Raw genomic sequence first — 20796 nt, forward strand, 5'->3', positions numbered from 1 at the left:
AATTGTCTCCTAATTTTATTTTTGGTTTGGGCGGTTTTTCCTTCTCTATTTTAATTCTCGGTAAGCAGTTTCTTCTCATATTTTATTCCTCCTGCCTTTAACTTAATTGAGTCTTATTATTTAATGAGACAGAATGCTCTTAGTTGACTAAGATCTCTCTTAGTCGACTAAGTGCCTTCTATTTTATGTGTATGAGTTAAAAATTTACCTACAACTCCGCATATTAATCATCCCTAAATTTCTTCTAATCTCACAATCTATCTTCATGTAAAAGTTTGGTAAAGATGTCAGCTAATTGATGCGAAGATTCACAAACTCAATTTTAATATCACCCTTCATTACATGGTCTTTAACAAAATGGTGCCTAATCTCAATGTGCTTAGTCCTAGAATGCTGCACAGGATTTTTAGATATATTGATTGCACTTGTGTTGTCACAGAAAATTGGTACATTATGTACTGTTATTCCAAAATCTCATAGTTGTTGTTTGATTCACAAAATCTGAGCACAACAACTACCTAAGGAAATATACTCTACTTCAGCTGTAGAGAGTGCTACAGAATTTTGTTTCTTACTTGACCAGGATACTAGCATACTTCTTAAAAATTGACATGTTCCACTAGTGCTCTTTCTATCGGTTTTGCTTCCTGCAAAGTTTGCATATAAATAGCCTACAAGATTAAATAATGATTCTCTAGAGTACCATATTCCTAAGGTTTGTGTTTCTAAGAGATATCTAAAAATTCTCTTAACAGCAGTTAAGTGTGATTCTTTAGGTTGTGACTGAAATCTAGCACACAAACACACACTAAACTAAATATATGGTCTGCTTGTTGTTAAGTAGAGTAATGATCCGATCATACCTCTGTAGAGCTTTTGATCAACATCCTTTCCTTTTTCATCTAAATCAAGTCTGGTGGATGGACTCATTGGTGTACAAATGGATTTTCAGCTTGAGCATATCAAACCTTTTGAGCATGTTTTGAGTGTATCTTTCTTGGTGGATGAAGATTCCTTTCTCGCTTTGTTTAATTTAAAGACTAAGAAAATACTTCAGCTCACCCATCATGCTCATCTCAAATTCACCCTACATTTCTTGAGCAAAGTTCTTGCATAAAGCCTCATTAGTTGCACCAAATACAATGTCATCCACATAAATTTGAACAACGATTAAATCCTTTATGTATCTTTTAATAAACAATGTAGTATCAATGCTACCCTTAACATATCCTTTTTCAATTAGAAATTCCGAAAGCCTCTCATAGCAAGCTATAGGAGCTTGTTTCAATCCATACAAGGCTTTGTGAAGTTTGAAAACATGATCTGGTTTTTCAAAGTCTTCAAATCCTAGTGGTTGTTCTACATACACTTCCTCTGAATAAATTCATTTAAAAATGCTCTCTTTACATCCATTTGGTACAATTTAAAATTCATAAAGCATGCAAAAGCAAGCAACAATCTTATGGCTTCAATTCTAGCAACCGATGCAAAGGTTTCATCATAGTCAATTCTTTCCTCTTGGTTGTATCCTTGGGCTACCAACCTAGCTTTATTTCTAACAACATTTTCTTGCTCTTTTACTTTATTTCTAAACACCCATTTTGTTCCAACAATAGGGTGGTTTAAAGGCATAGAGACTAATGACCACATGGTTTCTTTTGAATTGATCAAGTTCCACTTGCATGGCCAATATCCAACTTTCCTCTTTTTTTGCTTCATCAAATGTCTTAGGCTCAATTTGATATATGAAAGCTGAAAACTCACAGGTCTTTCTTGTTGCTCTTTTAATCTTAACTCTTTGAGAAATGTCAACTATGATTTGTTCTTGTGGATGGTCTTTTGCATATCTTCAACTCCGTGGAAGATCACTATGTTGAATTTCTGTTCTTTGCAAATTTTCTAGAGGTGGAGTTTCATTTTCTTTTCTAGGTGAGCTTTCTTCATTATTTTTATTGTTCTCTAAGCTCATTTATTCTATTTGCCTTTCTAAGATTTCTACACCATCATCATCAGCATGGATTTCCTTTTGTAAGCATTGGACTCATCAAAAACTACATGAATTGATTCCTCAACAGTTAAAGTTCTTTTGTTGAAAACTTTATAGGGCTTTGAGTTTAATGCATATTCAAAAAATATTGCCTCATCACTCTTTGCATCAAATTTGCCTAATGACTATTTTCCATTGTTTAACACAAAACATTTACAACCAAAACTCCTAAGTTGTGAAATATTAGGTTTCTTACCTTTGTAAAGTTCATATGGAGTCTTTGATATCATGGCTCTAATTGAAACTCTATTAAGTATATATGCTGCTGTGTTCACTGCCTCAGCAAAAAAATATTTTAACAGGTTATTCTCACATAACATAGTTCTAGCCATTTCTTTTAAGGTTCGATTTTTTCTCTCTACAACTCCATTTTTGCTGGGGTGTTCTACGTGCAAAAAAATTATGACCCAATCACTTTTCATTGTAAAATTTCTCAAATTCATCATTTTCAAATTCTTCTCCATGATCACTCCTAATACTAACTATGGTTAATCCTTTCTCATTCTCAACTTTCCTACAATGACTTATAAATGCTGGTGGGGCATCATTCTTATGAGCAAGAAAATAAACCCAAGTGTACCTAAAGTAGTCATCAACTAGCACAAAGCCATAAGATTTTTCTCTTAAACTAGTTGTACTTATTGGACCAAATAGATCAATGTGTAACAATTCAAGAGGTCTAGTTGTTGACACAATCTTCTTAGTCTTAAAGGATGTTCTAACTTGTTTTCTTAGTTGGCAAGCATCACATATTTTATCATTTTCAAATTTTATATCCGGCAGTCCAACAACTAGATTTTTCTTGATTAATTTTGACATTGTATGCATGCTTACATGACCTAGTCTCCTATGCCATAGCCAGCTATCATTTTCAGCATTTGCCATTAAATACATTTCACAATTCATTTCAAGATCTTCAAGAAATACAACATACATATTTTTTAATCTTCTTCTTATAAATGAGACTTTATTGGTGCTTATATCTATCACTTCACACTTATTTGAATCAAAGCATACTTTAAATCCTTTATCACACAATTGACTAATGCTCAATAAATTATGTTTTAATTCTTTAACCAATAACACATGATTGATTTGAGTTTGAGAGTTCTTACTAACCGTTCCTATACCATGGATTCTACCATTTGAATCATCTCCAAAAGATACGCTTCCTCCTTTTTTTTTGTCTAACTTAGCAAATAGCATTTCATCTCCTGTCATATGTCTTGAGTAGCCACTGTCCATATACCAAGGCTGTTTCTTCTTGAGTTGAGCTCTTGAACATGTCTCCTTTAAGTGCAGCTTAACCTACAAAATCTAATTCAGTTTTTCTTTATAGGTACCCATACCTTGATGGGTCCTTGATTCTTAGTTGCAATATAGGATCCTTTTGGAATCCATATTTTTTTTGTTTTTTTAGGGTACCTATACCTTGATGGGTCCTTGATACTTTTTCTTTATAGGTACCCATACCTTGATGGGTCCTTGATACTTTTTCTTTATAAGTTGCAATATGGGTACCTATAGGATCATTTTTTTAAAACAATCATATGATAAATGTTCATGTTTTCCACAACTATAGCATCTAGATAAAGCATTATCATAATTTTTCTTCAAAAATGTGTTCCTACTTGATGTTTCCCTTTTTAAACATTTGAGAGATGTGTTTTCATCAAGTGTTTTTTGCAAAGCTTCAGATTTATTATCCAGCTCTAATTTTAAAACTTCAAAATCTGTTTGAGTGTTCTAACTCAATTTGCAAAAAATTTCTTTGCTCAAAAACAAAGTTGAACTCTTTTTTTATATTTTTCAAATCATTTTCAAGTGATGCAGTCTTTTTCTTTAAAGTCTTGTATTTTGAAAAGAGTTTCAAATTCATCATAAAGGCATTCATACTAATCTTATAAATCATCAATAGAAATATCACAGGGGGATGAGGATACCTCAGATTCATTATCTTGTGCCATCAAACACAGGTTTGCTCTTTTCTCAGCTTTTTCTTCCTTACTTTCAGAACTTGAAGTGTCACTGTCTAACCAAGTAGTTGCCACCATTGCCTTCTTTGATTTCTTGTTTTTCTTTGGAGTCTCATCTTTCAGTAATGGGCATTCGAACTTAAAATGTCCAGGCTTTTTGCATTCAAAGCAAGTTAGCTCACTCTTTTTGTTGGGGTCATTTTTGTTTCTAGTTCTCCATGAAAAACCTTGATCTTTTTTAAACCCTTTTCTAGCCAATCTTTGGTTTCTTTTGTCCATAAGTTTTCTGAATTTCCTTGCAACTAGTGCTAACTCTTCATCATCATCACAGGATAGCTCTTCTAGCTCTTCTTCAAGAGTGCTAGCTTTTAGTGCAATGCTATTTTTCTTTTCTTTTGCTTCCTTACTATCTTCTTCATCCTCTTCCTTGAGTTCTAGTTCATGAGTAAGGAGAGAACCACAAATCTCATCTAGAGTAATAACATTTAGGTCCTTGGCTTCTCAGATTGCAGTCACTTTAGGTTTCTAATTTTTTGGTAAGTTTTTAAGAAGTCTTTTAACAATCTCATGCTCAGGTATTGGTTTGCCTAGCTGACTAAGTTTGTTTGTGATGTTTGTGAATCTATTTAACATGCTAGTAATATCTTCATCAAGTTTCATCTTTAAACATTTCATAATTATGGGTCAAGAGGGCTATCTTGGATTTCTTGACTTGAGAAGTCCCTTCATGGATAATCCTAAGTTTATCTCACACTTATTTAGTTGTTATATAGCTTGATATTTTTTTAAATTTGGTGGGAGTTAAGGCACAATGCAATGTATTGATAGCCTTAAAATTTGTTTGGACTCTCTTAGTTTCAACCTCGGTCCATTCAGACCTTGGCTTAGAGATCATCTCATTTGTCACTATATTTAAAGTTGAGGGAATGAATGGTCCATCAGTTATGACATCTCACATCTCATAATCAATTGTTATAATATATATTGACAACTTAGTGCTCCAATAAGGATAGTTAGAGCCATCAAACGAAGGTGGTCTGTTTGTTGATTGTCCTTCAGCAACTACTGATTTTAGTTGAGCCATTTGGATCTTCCCAAGGGTGTTAGACCTTAATGACGGGTTAGGCTTTGATACCACTTGTTGGTCCCAAATAATGTGGTAAAAGGGGGGTGAATAGCACTTTTTGACTCTTGACAAAAGGAGGAACTAATTTGAAAAGCAATGAAAATAAAAACATAGTAGACAATGCGCAGGAATTTAGAGTGGTTCGGTCCAAGACCTACATCCACTACCTTGATTATCTAACCAATCCACTAAGAACCGGTGAAATTAACAAGCTTTCACCAAACTTTACAATGGCTTTTATTAGGCTTAGCCAAAATCTTTCACAATAGTTTTTCTCGAGCTCAACTATAACCCAACACCTAACTTTTCAAGGCTAAGTTAGAACCTTTACACTCAACCAAGCTAACCCAAGCTTGATTGAACCCCTTAGAGTGACCCTTTCACTCTAAGGACATAAAGAGAAATGAAAAAAAAGTGTACCTATGATCACAAAGTTGATCTAAGTGGTACAAGTTGAAGTGCAAAACACAATTACAAGGATGAGCATTGAGTGCAGTAAAGTGCAAAGAGATTTTTGCTGAATTTTTAGCTCTCTTTGCTTGGAAGTCTTCTATCTTCTCTTTATATGTTTTCCAACCGTTGGGAGACCCTTTTATACTTGAAGAAAAAACTCTGATGGCAGTTTGACAGTTTATGGCCATTGAAAATAGTTGAGAGTTGGTTTTAGCCGTTAATCTGTCTTTCAGTGCTCTGGTTCAAATTGCTGACAGATAGCTTTTAGTCGACTAACTTCCTTCTTAGTCGATTAAGTTGGTTCTATCTTCTGGCCTCAGTTTCTAGCAGAGAACACTTAGTCGACTAACTTATTTCTTGGTCGACTAAGTTGGTTCTGCCTTGAAGTCCATATTTCTGGCAGTAGCTTCTTAGTCAACTAACTCACTTCTTGGTCGATTAAGTTGGTTCTGTTTTTTAATACTCTTCAGCCTGCCATTTCTTCAATTTGAATTTTAGCCAACCAATATTTTTCATTGTTCAACTAAGGACCTTCCTTTTTGTTGAGCAGTCATTTTTCCTAATTCATATGATTTTTGATATACACTTTTGACGGATTGATTTATTATTTGTATACAATTTTTTGTCCTGCACACTTAAGCAAAGATGTTAGACACAAATGAATAGGAATGTTTTATTGTCATCAAAAACTAATGGAGCCAACAAATCAACATCAAGCATTATCCTCTTTGTGGATAACCCATTCCAAAAGAATCTTCCTTGTATTTTATGAAGTTGATTTTTCACTTTTTTGAGCATTTGGAACAATGACACATAGTAGATGGATAAGCTCCTTAAGATGGAATGTAAGATTATTACCCTTTTGCCAATGGAAAGTACTTTCGATTTTCAACTTGAAAGTCTAGATTCGAATCTCTCCATAACCAGCTTCCACACTTTAATGGAGTTCTAGCTTGCAATTAAGGGTAGCCCAAGATATGTGGACCTTTCTACCTTGAATGATATCCCACTTGGCCAGTCCTTAACAACCTTCTTACCACACTGAAGAGATGTTCTTTTGAAAATTAACCTCTTAACCCCAAAATGACTTGGTAGCATTTGAATATTCTCTTGACATTTATCAGACACTCTAATTTTGATTCACAAAACATCGTGTCATTTACATATTAGAGATGAGAAATTTCCAATCCATTTGTATAAATCTCTACCCTTTGCAAAGGCCTATGCTTATCGCTTTGTTCAGCAAACAACTGATAACATCTTCTACTATATTGAAAAGGAAGAGTAATAATTGGCACCTTATCTCAATCCTTTCTTTTTTGAATTGTCTCATTAGTGTCCCATTAATCAACAAAGATATTAAGGTTGAAGAAATACATTATTTAACTCCACTTTGATCCAATCATCCAATGCCAAATCCAAAAAATTTCAATTGATGCTATCGTTTGTCTTTTCTAAATCAACTTTGAATTCAAAAAGTCTATCATCCCATTTGTAATTAGTGAGCAAACAATAATTTGCCTTCTTTTGATAAAATCAAATTAATTTCGCCCAACATCTTCTCTACAACTTGCCGCAAGCGGTTTGTTACTACCTTGGCAACAACCTTATAAACACTACAACCAAACTAATAAGTCCATAGTCTTTGATGGTGGATGGATTTGGTGCCTTCGGAATAAGTTAAACAATCTTTGATGCAACCATTTAATGAGCATGACAAAAAGAATTCCCCCATGAAATTAATCACCTCCTCGTTGATTGTCAACCACTCCTTTTCATTGGCCTCTTTAATTTAGATGGAGCTTTGATTGTTAATTATCTACTTTCCAACTTTTTGAATAGATTACTTGGAAGTACCTCAATTGCATCCCAAGAAGTCGATCCTGTGAAAAACTAGAGAGAGATAATGTGGTTGTCAAATAATCAATGTTAGGTAATGTGAAATACAAATTAAAAGAAAAGTATATTAGGCATTTAAAACACTTATTTTCTAAGTTTTTCTTTTTCAACACTTCTTTAATTTTTTTTCTTCGCAATTAAGAATTAAAAGGAAAAATATAAAAAATGTTATATAAAATGGCATTGAAGATTTGGTGGTCACATCATTCTTTTGTCTTGGATTTAAACAGAATCAATTAAAATGATTATATTTTTGTACATTATGAAAATTTTCGTGATTTATACGTGACGAGTTAAAATTTAGTGAGAAAAGTAAGAAAAGTATGTAATTTTAATAACCTTTCATGAAAGTAACTTGTTCACAAAGCATGACGCAAAGGAAGAAAGAGAAATGTTGATGTTGATGACAGCAACAATAGTTAAATTTTGGCTTCAATATGGTGGCAAGTGGTGTCAATTTATGTAAGGTTATGCAAGTGAAAGATGATGCAATGATGGTAGGTGGAAGAAATAAAGTGATATTGAAGAATGATCCATTAATGCTACACAAAGAGCCAAATGGTGTCAATTTATGTAAGGTTATGCAATAAAAGTGAAAGATGATGCAACGATGGTAGGTGGAAGAAATAAAGTGATATTGAAGAATGATCCATTAATGCTACACAAAGAGAAATACCTTTTCCAAAATTCGAATAAAGAAAAGTTAAAATTCTAAACATTGGAGTTCTAATTCAATGCTTAATTATTCAACAATTTTCATCAGATGTAGATATGAATGCCAAGTTGAGATCAAGATTGTTACATAATTGTTCGACTTTTTCTCAATGAATTAATATTTTGAAATTCTTTTAAACATCAAATGATGGTGTTTAAAGCATGGATATGGCTCCATTCTTTGCATATGTGTTTTATAGGTGTCATACATATACAAACTAAGATATAATTGGGCATTTATTAAACATACTAGATAAGTTGAAAGCAAAATTTTTATATTGGACCTGAGATTGTACATGACGAAGATGTTGTGGTTGTAGTGAAGAGATGGAAAATTGTTGTCATCATTTATCAAAAAAAGTGCTGTCAACGAAGAAAGAGAAATGGTGATGATTGTTCAATTGTCTCTTCAATTCAATGTCATGTGGTGTTAACTTACATAAATGTAGCTTAGGTTAGGATTACAAGCAACTTTGCGTTTCAAAGAAGGAAAAGGAAATATCCAAGTAGATTTAAATTACGCCAAGTCAAGTGGGCTTTTGTTTGGAATCTCAAACTTAATAGGTGATATTTATTAGTCAAGTAAAATTATTGGGTCATAATAAGTGTTCTCTTTTAGTTTAAAATGGGAAGATTCTTGAAACCATTTATAAATTTGTGAATGACGTTAAAATTAGTTTAAGAAATTTTTTTTTAAAATGTAAAATAATAATATGTAATGAAGATATAAGTATCACAAATAAGCCAATGCATTAGGCTATCTCCAACAAAATGCAACTAACATAGAAAAAGAAAACAAGATAATGCTAACATAATCAAATAGAGCAACATAACCTAATTACACAGCAAGTTAATTAAATTTGTCCACATTTAGACTCAAAAAGAATATCAGAATTCCAAACTTTCTTTGCTCAAGCATTTAGCATAAAACTAATTCTGAACGAAAATCATGCAAACTTTTCACAAACATACTTGGCAAGTCATTGATTGACAATATGTGATTTACTTGAAAAAAAAATTATAAGGTCAATAAAATGATTATTCATGACCAAAAAGTATAATATATTGTAATGGTAAAATATTTTTAAAATATATGTAAGGAAAAGTGAACTACAAAATCAATAATCATTACCAATTGTTAAATTTTTTAATAATTGCTTTAATGATATTATATATAATTATCAATAATCATCATATTATTACATCATAAAACAGCATAATAATGTTCGTAGGATTAAAACAATTTAATAGAAAATAGGTGCTTATAGAACCCAATTATTTTCTTCAAAGTATGCAATATCATAGGGTAACTTCCAAGGGATAGTGTTTAAAAATTCACTTGTTCTAAAGTAAAAAATGCTTTATTTTACAAATTGTAAATGTACTAAGTGTATATGTCCATTATTAGGGATACTTGTTTGAGGCTCACATGAAGGACTTGCATGCTTCAATAATTTGTCTAGTTACACAATTTTCATATAAGATGTGAAAACCTTAGAACTCGTAGAAGCAAATCTTAAAGTCAAAGGTTTGATACGGTCTTAATTCATGGATGGGTATGTTATTATGAGAATCTATGATCACTCTATAGGTAGGAACTACAAGGTGAAGGAAAGAGAATAAAAGGAGGGGGGAAATGCAGGAGGCAGGGTACATAGATAAATTCTAACTGTGGCTGCTAACCTTCTAAGTCGCTTACGTTTCGATTATCCTTCGAATCATTTTGATTCAGTTATTAAATCTATTAAAATGGTATTAGTGTAATTCTTCAATCAATATAGCTTCTATCATTGGCAGATTTTTTCCATCTAAGTTTGACTCATCAACATACACAGTATCATGTTTATGTTTTACCACCAATTTATATGGATCGAATTAGGGATGGATCCAAAAAAATTATTCACCTTATCAGTATCATATAAGTTATATTTGTTTGGTTTGAGGTTTTTTTTCTTTCTTTTACTCTAAAAATAAGCAAACAAATTGAAACTCAAATTAGCAAATATGCCCATTTTAGAATCAATCTAAGTTTAAACACATTGTTTGACTCAATGTGGCTCACAAGTTTGAACTCGGTTTCAACTAATTTATGTTTAAACTTCATATTAAAACAGCTAGAAAGACTTGAATTGTAAACATTGAGAAATAGAGTGCAAACAATCAAAGGAAAGCCTTGCATGTGACAGACTCTTATAGTGAACTCAAAAGCAATAATAATAAATAACATTAAAAATATATATTTTTGGTAAATAAATTGCTTCTCCCTAATTAGAAGGGTTCCAAAAATTATATTGAATTAAAATTTCCTATGTATTCTTAGCAATTATTAAGGTTAAAATATATGTTCCTTGATGTAAATTAATTGTTATTAGGAACTGATTGATGATCTTTCAAGTCATTTCTCCATTATTATATCCATCTTTCATTTTTCAAAAAATAAAAAATCATTTTGAAAGGGAGAAGTAGGAAAGAAACAGTGCTAATCATTGTTAGTTTATTATTTCTTCAACTATAGAGTTCTTGCATATTAAGTAAAATAATGTTTAAAGAATTAATCTCAAATTTATAGTAAAAAAGTAGAAAATCTTATATTTTATATAGGAAGGTAAATGATATGTAATGTAAAAGTAAAACATTTATAAGTATTACACATGTTTTCATTGAAGCTACTAGATCATACTAAGTGTCAAAGGCTTAGAGAATGATTTGTTGACTAATAAAAGGATAATTTATTTTCATAGTTATGATTTAATCAGTGTAATCTTTTTACAGATTCTTTATATAAAAAAATCTTAAAATCATTGTTTTTCTCGTTTGATAGATTGGTAACTCTAGAAAACTATATGCCTTCGCTTATGATCATATTTACTATGTAGATAAATCGATGACTTTCCGCCAACAAATAGGCTTTTTTTGTCAATAAAGTTTATATTTGTGTGAATTTTTGTTCATAAACACAACACACTGATGGCTAGCTAGTTATGCAAGTTTTCAGCTTATGGGCTTAATATTGATAAGGAGTGGAACAAGGCAAAGTGAACTTCATGAGAGGAAATAAAAGGTCATCAAAAATTGGGATGACCTCTGGTGTGGCAATACAAGCTTGGTGTCATGATTTCTAAGCCTTGAAATAAAGTGATGGTGGCTAAAGATAGTTAGCTTGTTATAGATTTTTACTTGAGTTAGTGTTTTGATTTTCTTTGGTTATATACCTTGTGAAGATGAATTATTCTTTGTTTCTTTTTATGTAAACATTGTTTGAGCATACACTAATTCGAAGGTTGCCTAACCACATTGTAGCCAAATTTTTTAAAGCAAGTACATTATTATCAAGAAATTAGTTCTATTATTAAACTATGGCTAAATAAGCTACACACATTATGTTGAAGATCCTTAAATGTTTATATTAACTTTTAAGTAAAACCATTTTGAGAATTCCAAGAATGATCCAAATGTTAACTTGTTAGAAATGAAAGGCATGGGAAATACATGTAGCATCATCACAAGTGGATGCTTTAAATATTGTCATGAGATCAATTTTCACTTCCTACATATATATATATATACATATATCACTTTTTATATATATTATAACACAATAAAAGTTCATATATAAACATTGGCATGTTTACTTTGTTGATACTCAAATGGAGCCTTTGTAAACTTTGACATTATTTGCTTTTTACTATGGTTTATTTTTCACATGATAGAATTTGTAATTTTGATTTATGTTAATGAAATTGGAAGAAAGAACATTTGTATAGTAATATGAAAACTACACAACGATTGGAATTATGAAAGATGTAATCATGTTGATAGGATGTGGAAATGATAACAGTCAAGGTAGCAAAGTTTGAAGTAGTTATGTAGGAGGCAACAATACATGAAGATGATAGTAAAAATATCTTTGGTGAGCTACAAAAAAGATTGGTGGATTGATGATGTTGGAGTGGTAATCGTAGTAGTGATTGTAGAATTAATGGGTTATTAACAAAGATTATTACCCTATACACTAGTGGTGGACTTAAAAAATTCCACAAGTGAATTTAAGTAATTGCCATGTGTGTCTTTAACTACACATTTTTACTTAATATTTGACTTTCTTATTCTTAGTAACAAACATATGGACTTTTAAAATCCACCACTTGTTTATGGAAATCCTATTAACCATTAAAGCTATAAGTGGTAATGTGGTAAGGAAGAACAAATATCTTGTTGAAAGGTAGTCAAATATTAAATATGTTAAAGCTTGTAAGGACCTACCTAAATTGGTGGAAATGGTGATATTGTTAGTAGGAAACAATTATAGTTTTGGTAGTTAATTTAAATGGAACATATTTAGGTTGTATGTGATTGTGGTGACTATAACAATAATGATTGCTGAGTCAAAAATGTGCTTGATATCATGAGTAAGATTTTGAAAATAATTATAATATGATTATTATAAAAGATTGTGTAATTCTTTGGCATTTCTTGTTTTTAAAACATTTTAAAATATTATGACACCCATATTGAAGAAAATATTTTATTTGGTTGACTGCACTCAAAATATCATGTTAACTATTATTCTTTCTAGAGTTTAGAGTAATTTTTTTTCAAAAGGCTAGTTGAAAGAGTGCCTCCTTTTTTTTGTTTTCATTGGGACTTTTTTTTTAGGACTGGGGGAGTGGGTGAGTACATGGACTTGAACTCTACCAGAGAAAAGAGACGTTAGTGTTAAGTGGTGTTAATTTTGCTATGGTTGAGATTGAGATTCTATAACAGCCTAATACTCGTGTTAGGTTTCTCCAGTGATTTCCTATTGGCTTTCGGTTGAATACATTTACATGATATCATATCCCAAGTTGTTTGATGGTATTTATTGTCGGTTTTCCACTTTGTAGGTGCAATTGTCTCATTATCTAAATCTAAGATACAAGAACAAAAATTTAAGATACAGGGCTTTGCTAGAGATAGTTTTAAAACTAGATGGCAATTCACAAGCAACAAATTGTGTTAGATGTTAAGTTATATACGTTATTCTATCAATAGCAGACATAATCGAGTTGGCAGTATAGGTGAGAATTTAGTAAAAGGGCAATAAGGAGGTTAGGTTGTAGGATATGCGAGTTTTGAAAGGTTTAAGAGGAGGGTGGAGTTTGTGTAAATATTAGAAATATTCATTATCATTGAAAAAAATATAAAGAGAGTTGAGCTTATAAAGATTGTTTTACATTTTTTCTTTGGGTAATGTATTTTTCTTTTAACTTTTTTCCATAAAATAATGCTTTATTAAAAATGAAAAAAGAATCAATAATTAGTATGTAAAAAATTAAATTAGGTATGACTTTAAAAAATCATATTTAATCAACTCAGGTCAATAAAAAACCTATCATGTCACCAGTTTTCTCATAAACCCGATTGGCCAATGTGAGTTTCTCTAGTTCAACTGCTAACGGTCCAATAAAGAACTGACCAAGGTCAAGGGTCGGGTCACTGGGTTGGCCAATCTGACTGTTGTTGAACCAGTTCAGTTCTGATAACCATGGTTTATTGTTGATAATAACTAACAAAATAGTTTTGTTGCTTGATCTGTTAAATTGATATAACATCCTTAAACATCTTACAATGGGGCATTTCGTAGAACAAAAAAATCCTTTTGAATACTAAATCTAGTGACTTTTGTTACTTTTTGCCTTGAGTTGATATAGAGTTATTATAATTGGGTGATGGTTTAAAACATGATAGTGATTACCCCTTTGACTTTTGATTGTCATATGCTCTTTTATCAGACTTCTAAAAGGAAAATGGCGACAATTACTATTGCATTGAGTGAGTGAAATCTAGTAGGCTTATGTTGAGTTGCGTATGGGGGCGCATTGGATCCCCATAGAGAACAAAAACTATTGCAACAAGGGACTTATATGAAGTCTGGTCCTAACTTCTACATTTGGGCCTTTGCTTGGCGAACTTCTTAAGCCATATCTGCTCAATAGGTTGTTTGGTTTTGTGGGAATGATCAATGGAAGGTTTGTCTTTGTTGGTTGGTCCTCTTCCATTGTCAAGTAGGTGATTCCCACATTGATTTCCATAGTTGAATGGGGAAAATTGCTTCACTTTCAGATGCTTGATGTGGATGAGATTCTATCATTGGTGGACTTCTCATCTTGTTTTTACCATAAAACTTAGGAATCAAAGCCTAGAATCTTTTGTTAACAACATGGCAGCAAGTTAAATTTTTTGGCTTAGCATTTGCAAGTGTTATGAGAATGTGGTATATGGTGATTCTTGAGGAAACAACTAGGATTGACATTGTTCTTTGGTATCCAGTATATCGAAAATCAAGGAGAGGAGAAAAAGGCACACCAAACCTATGGTAGTCGATGGTACCTATGCTTGGTTGCTTAAGTGGCTTGCTCAAGAAAACCTGGGAAAAGAGGGGTGGATGTGGAACCCTAGTGTGTTAGATCAATTTTTCATGAGTAGAAGAGATTGACTTTGAGGGATGATTCAAGCGGAAATTGGTACCATGGGAGGAGGTCATCTCTTAGCTAGTAACACTGTCACAATATCACTTCCACTCTTCCAGTTTTCTTTCTTTGTGTGGGCAGTTGTATTCTGTTAAATATAGGTTTGAAGAGTTGTTTTTGAAGTATAAATGACTTGATCATGAAGGTTAGACAAATTATGGTGATGATTGTCTGGTTTAAGCTGGTGGAACCTTATTGGTGCCAACATCCATTAGAGCTATCCAATGTTGCAGATTGGGAGACTTATATGCACCTTCATAGATTTCTTCCCTGAATGGAGTGAATCAGGACCCCGATTGAAGGAACTTTCTAAAGCTGTGATGCTAGCAACTATGTTTCTGGTTCCCTATTTTTGGTCTTTTGGTTTTACATTAATTGTTGACTCATCTCTTGTGAGCTCATTTGTATTCAATAATTTATACCTAAAACTTATTTCATTGTGTTCCAAGTACTACATTTACTCTGCTTTAGACCTTAGTTTGTTTTGCCTAATCAGCCCTTTTTTCTGTCAAACATCAATGTGTGAATATTCCCCAGCGAACATACACATAAATGTTAAAAGCTGTTAGTATGGTTGCCTCATACAGCTCCTGTTGTTGAAATCTTTTGTAGCATTGTCCTCCAAGACATCATATAAGATAGCAAATCCTTACATAAAATGTTCATGGCTTGGACAACTTTTCCATTGGTAATGTTTCATGCAAATACTAAATAGCTTTGATCTACTTTTGGTTTTAATGACTAATGCAATCAGCTCTTTTGGCAGTTTGACCAAGATTCTTGAACGTTATCGATGTCACTATGAACAGGAATCTGAGGCTTCTAAAGATGTTAATGAAGCCGTAAGTGATCCTTCTCCCTTATACAGTGAGCTTAATGCTGTCAACCGCATGTTGAAAAATATCTTTTTTTTAAATGAGGTCATCTAAATGATTTAAAAATTAATCAACTAAATAGCTCATACTCCACTTCTGCAAAAAAGGTTCTGGGTTGACTTGTTGCTGGTGGTTCTCTACCAGAACACCACTAAAATGCTAAAACCTTTAATAGGAGACCCATGTTTTTTAAGAGCTCTTGGCTTCAAAGCTGATTTACAGATGTTCTATTGGATATAGATCACTTGTGAATCTACAAAGCATCTGAACTGTGTGATCAAATTTGGCCCTACTACTGTTCAAAATTGCTGTCACATAAGCTTGCATGAGCATGTGAGGCTGTGCAAATAACTCTAATTGTCAGTTTGTCAGCATGCTCTCCAAAGGACCTTATGCTAAATTATAATTTGATCAGCCATCCATAGGACCTTATGCTGGTAATTATAGGATCATAGATACTGACATCCTTTACTTAATAGTGATTAGCAATCAACCAGAGCTTGCTTCACTGTAATTTTTACTAATATGCGTTTTCTTGCTCATTGACAATGTGAGCTTCATGCAGGTTTATATTCTTTTTAATAAACCTAGACATCTCCTGGTAATATTTTTGGTTCAGAGGATATTCCAAACAAGTACGTACATTTACATCTAGGGTTTCTGTGGAGTGAATTTGTTCTCTAACTACATTGATGCTGCTTGTACTTTGCATCCCATTATCTTTATGAGTAGGCATGTTCTCCATATGCTTTTAACATGATCCTGCTAATCTCTGAGAATGTAATGATCTAACGCCTATTGGTCCTCCAGTTAATCATTAAACTGAAGTATGGACTTCAAACATCAGTTAGTCAAGCTTATGAGGAGTTTTGTCTTATTATATTGCAATGAGCTTCTAGGTACGGTCTACTGTGGTATTTCTCGTCAATATTCACTAAGTAGCCCAAATTGTTTTTCTACAGCTCCGTTCACATACAGAGCTACTGCATATAGTGCAAAGGTGATTTTCTTAATCCTTATTGGTATACTAAAAGGTATCATACGAGTTGTGGTTTGACATATCAGTTTGTTTTGACAGCCAACTGGAAGAACCAAATGTTGAGCAGCTGAGTCTGATGGACCTTGTAAACTTGGAGAAACAACTTGATATGGCACTTTCCGAAACAAGAGCTAGAAAGGTTAGTATCCCGTATTGAAGAAAATATGGCACATCAGGGTAACAATCTTGTGTAAGCTACTTGTTTTGTCCTAAGAAATCAGATCTTATGTTTTTGATCTACAATTTGGAAATCTTTTGCAAAACCTCAGCTACGCACTCACCTCTTATCTTAGAGAAGTGTACACGTTCCTGCTACTCTCTTCAGTTGTTAGCTTTCATTCAAGCTTGTACAATACAATTGGAGTGTAGAGGAGATTAACTGTCTATTTGATTCTTCCATATTATTGAACTACCCGCTGGGATAAGGTAATGCTCCATTGTTAATGTTCAGAGCTCATCTACCTGCAAATCTTCTTGGTATTTCGGTTTTTTTTTCTTTTTTTTTTAAAATGGTTTAGCAGCCCCTATAAGTGAATTTTTGCTGCTGGTACTTGTATTGTCTCTGAAGTTAAAAAACCATTTTTATAAGAACAATTTTTTGTAAGTTAAAATCCATAAATATTGACAGATGTTCAACCACCTTTACGAGGTTGATACAATGAAAGTATTTCACATTGAACACTTTTGCTGACCACTTACTAGGATCCTTTTTCACTATTATGATCTACCAGACAACTAAGATTCTAGAATTGAGCAAGTTGGCATGTCAAGAGAATCTAAAAGATGATTACCAACCAAAGAAACCACTTAATCACCCTAAGTATTTATGTTTTCATTTACGGGATAGGCTTTCTTCTGCATAAGAGAGTGTATGGAAAAATTTGAATAGTGTTTGCTTAAGACCTACTGCATCATTGACTTTTTATGCATTTGAAAATTATTGCAGTAAAGAACTTTAAGTGGCTTTCTCTAGTAATATCTGTGTTATGCATAGCAAAGGTGAAATCTTTTGTTTGCTTCTGATTTTCCTGGACAAGAATGCTGCTATGTGATACTGGGACTGTCCTGCGCGTCTTGTTTATTGAGATTCTGACCTGATCAATTTTTTCTGCAGACACAATTGATGATGGAGTCCATAATGACCCTCCAGGAAAAGGTACGCAACCATTGTGGTTATAGTCAGAATTTTACCGTGAACCTCTTAGCTTTACCAGAATTTTGAAGAACATCCTGTTGGCTTCTATTATTTAATAATGTTGTCAAAAGTATGGGATATTTTAACTGTACTTATATAGCCGTTAGCAACCAGCATACTAGAAAATTTTCAGCATATCTGTGAAACATGATTGGACCATTTCTAGATCACCCTTCTCAGGATTTCATTTAGGTTGGCTCACTATCTTTTATTTATCCATTTAACTTAGACCATGACATGGAATCTTACAGCTCTGAAGACAGTCCTAAAACTATGAACAGTCGCTCCCTTGCCCCTCTATGGACCATGTGCCTTATGCTTGATCATATTTGAACGCACAGCAGAATTGTTTTGTTTGCAACAAGTCTCTTTCCTTATTCTCGATTTCACAGAAACTTTCCTGTTTAACTTTGCTTGTATGCTCTTCAGGTTAACATTTTCAAGATCCTCAAAAAGGACTTTAAGATTTGCTTTAAAAAGAGGGAGGGGGGGTGGGGTGCGGACAGTGGCGAAGCCGGCGGGGGGCTTGGCTTTTGAAATACCTGGTTAATGCCTTGTTTGCTAAAGTGAAATGGGCATATTTTGAATTTGGGACCCCACAAAAATTTGTACCATGCTCCTCCTCCCATCTGATAAATTTTATAATTTGATAACAATTGTAGTTCTAAATTTCATTTCTTTTAACTTTTTTTTATGTAAGTATCATTATACTTGAAATTTAATTGCTTAAATTACAAGTTACCTTTTAAATGAATTAAATAATATTTTGACATCAATTATTGTATCAATAGTAACGAAAGAAAATACATTAGTTAAGAAAATTTAGTTGCTATATTTTGCATACAAAATCAATTATGCTATGCACACAACTTTTTTCTTTTCCTTTTTTTTTTATCTATCACCCCCACTTTTAGTTTTTTAAAAGGATTGAAACTTTATTTAACATTTATTTTAGTTACCAAAAAGGTATTTATATGATTTACACAACTAATTACTACTTATTTCATTTGAATTTGGTATTTTTTTATCATATTTTTTTTATTGAAGAGACTCTCTTTACTATTGTTTTCTTCTCTTTGAATTATAATTAAACAAATTATTCTTATCCCACCCCCAAGCCAAAATTCCTGGCTTCACACCTGGTGTAGAGTGTCAATATAGATTTGATCTATAGGACCTAGATTAGATGTAATAGATAGTGACCTGCTACATCATATGCAGCTGTCTAAGTTCTTATAATCTCCCCGCAGATCTGAACCTGGAGGATGTGTTCTTACATATTCTAAGACTTGCCAAAGAATTTGTACCAAGTCTGTTGCCGATAGATGTCCATATCAAACATTATACACTGTACAGCATCATAACACATAATCTGTATCATATAGATAATCTGATTTGTAGTTCTACAATTTCATGCTGTCAACTTTTGCAACCCAGAAGTTCTATAACAGGATGAATCCAAACTATCTTTGGTTAAACAGTTACACACCTACAATCATATCCCCTTTGGATTAATTTTCTGGTTACTTGTTGCAAGACTAGTCTCTATAGCAATCTGAGATTCTGAATGTCAAAAGCCACTACTGATTCTTGTTGCTCAACTAAAAGAACCATTTGACTATAAGTTTCCCCTGCCACTCCTAGTTCTCTTGAAATATCTACTGAGTTGGTACTGTAATTGCTCTGCAGGAGGAGTTTTACATGGTTAAAAGTAGTTGCTCTGCCTAATATAATAACACACAGCCTTCTTGATTATAACATATCGAATCCACTAGGGATGGTCAACACCGAATTATAGATACAGCTGATGACATAAGTCTTTGCAGACAAGCAATTTGATGAAAATTGTAGAGGAACGGAGCTGAACTAAAGTAAGGCAAGGAGGAAGGTGAAGAAATAAAAAAAAAATTAAAAAGAGAAGAAAATAGTCCATAAACTAGAGAAAATACAAGATGTCATAGTGAGACAGAGCATAGTACAATTACGTTACCTTTGATACTTTTAACAGCAGCATTATATTTGTTTGTGCAGGTCTGTTAGCAGCATGGAGTAACACCATTTTCATTGTATTCGGTTTGTTCTAATCCGTGACAATTCCTCTTCACGCAGGAAAAGTTGCTGAGAGCAGAAAATGAACTTTTAGAAAGAGAGGTAGAAGATTTCCAGAACTAATCTCTATTCTTTCTCAACTTAATTTTCATTAAAGCAGACGAACAAATATTTAGAAGAACAAAAAAAACTGAACAAGTTTTGGGATGGTTTTCCTGTGACTTACAGAGTGCAGCAATGGAGAAGAATGAAGATGAGGGGAATGAAGTGGTGATAGGGTTCAGCAATCACCAACATTTGGGTAATCTGCGACAGCAGCAAACGCTTAGCTTGCTTCAATAGCAATAATATTATGTTAGTTGGCTATGGACCTGGCTCTAAGGTGCAATGGAGCTACTGCCACTGAGCCTGTCAACTTTTAAGCACCAAGTAAGCAACCGAAAGCATGCAGAGATTATTATGTCACCGTAATAAGCTTGTGGTCAAGTACCTTGGATCCTTATGCTGTCCAACTCCCACCCGCTTGTAATAAGTATCCGAGAAACTCTCAAATACGGTCTTTTTTTTTTTTTGCATGGATTTCGCTCGCATATCTGTCACTTGTGCAGCTAAACCTATATGTTATCAGGGTGAATCCATTAGTTTTTATGTTCCCACGCAATCCCATCTGTGTCTGTCTCTTCCGGCTGATGTTGTAATCCGATTCGTATTTATTGCTAATATTGTTGTAAAAACATAGGTGGAAGCTAGCGGTGCACATATCGTAGTACCAGATCATTCTATTTATATCCTTGCGTGCGTGCCCACACACTGGACAATGGAACACGATGTGTACTAGATTGTTCCAAACAGAATACAAGTAGATGGTAATAGAAGTAGAATCTTACCCCTTGACGTGTCCTTCCTTTGGTAAG

General features: G+C 33.0%; 1 protein-coding gene and 1 long non-coding RNA gene across 3 annotated transcripts in view; one reads left to right on the top strand and one right to left on the bottom strand.

Moving 5' to 3' along the window:
* LOC18608962 (agamous-like MADS-box protein AGL27) overlaps window positions 1-20641 on the top strand; it is a 32008-nt gene extending 11367 nt beyond the window's left edge. The window contains exons 2-7 of one of the 2 annotated variants that reach the window (XM_007043892.2): window positions 15491-15566; window positions 16562-16599; window positions 16678-16777; window positions 17753-17794; window positions 19943-19984; window positions 20111-20641. In XM_007043892.2, the coding sequence (XP_007043954.2) occupies window positions 15491-15566; window positions 16562-16599; window positions 16678-16777; window positions 17753-17794; window positions 19943-19984; window positions 20111-20224 (412 nt within the window). In that variant the 3' untranslated portion in view covers window positions 20225-20641. Of the gene's footprint in view, window positions 1-15490; window positions 15567-16561; window positions 16600-16677; window positions 16778-17752; window positions 17795-19864; window positions 19985-20110 lie in introns of those variants that run through there. The other variant, XM_018116285.1, reaches the window with a different exon arrangement.
* On the bottom strand, window positions 19195-19932 carry LOC108660975. The gene is made up of 2 exons (XR_001926810.1): window positions 19824-19932; window positions 19195-19699 (listed from the first exon to the last, which is right to left on the bottom strand). It is a non-coding gene; the product is annotated as an uncharacterized LOC108660975 (long non-coding RNA).

The sequence above is a fragment of the Theobroma cacao genome, chromosome 2 (assembly GCF_000208745.1).
Source record: "Theobroma cacao cultivar B97-61/B2 chromosome 2, Criollo_cocoa_genome_V2, whole genome shotgun sequence".
In the NCBI taxonomy this organism is placed as follows: Eukaryota; Viridiplantae; Streptophyta; class Magnoliopsida; order Malvales; family Malvaceae; genus Theobroma; species Theobroma cacao.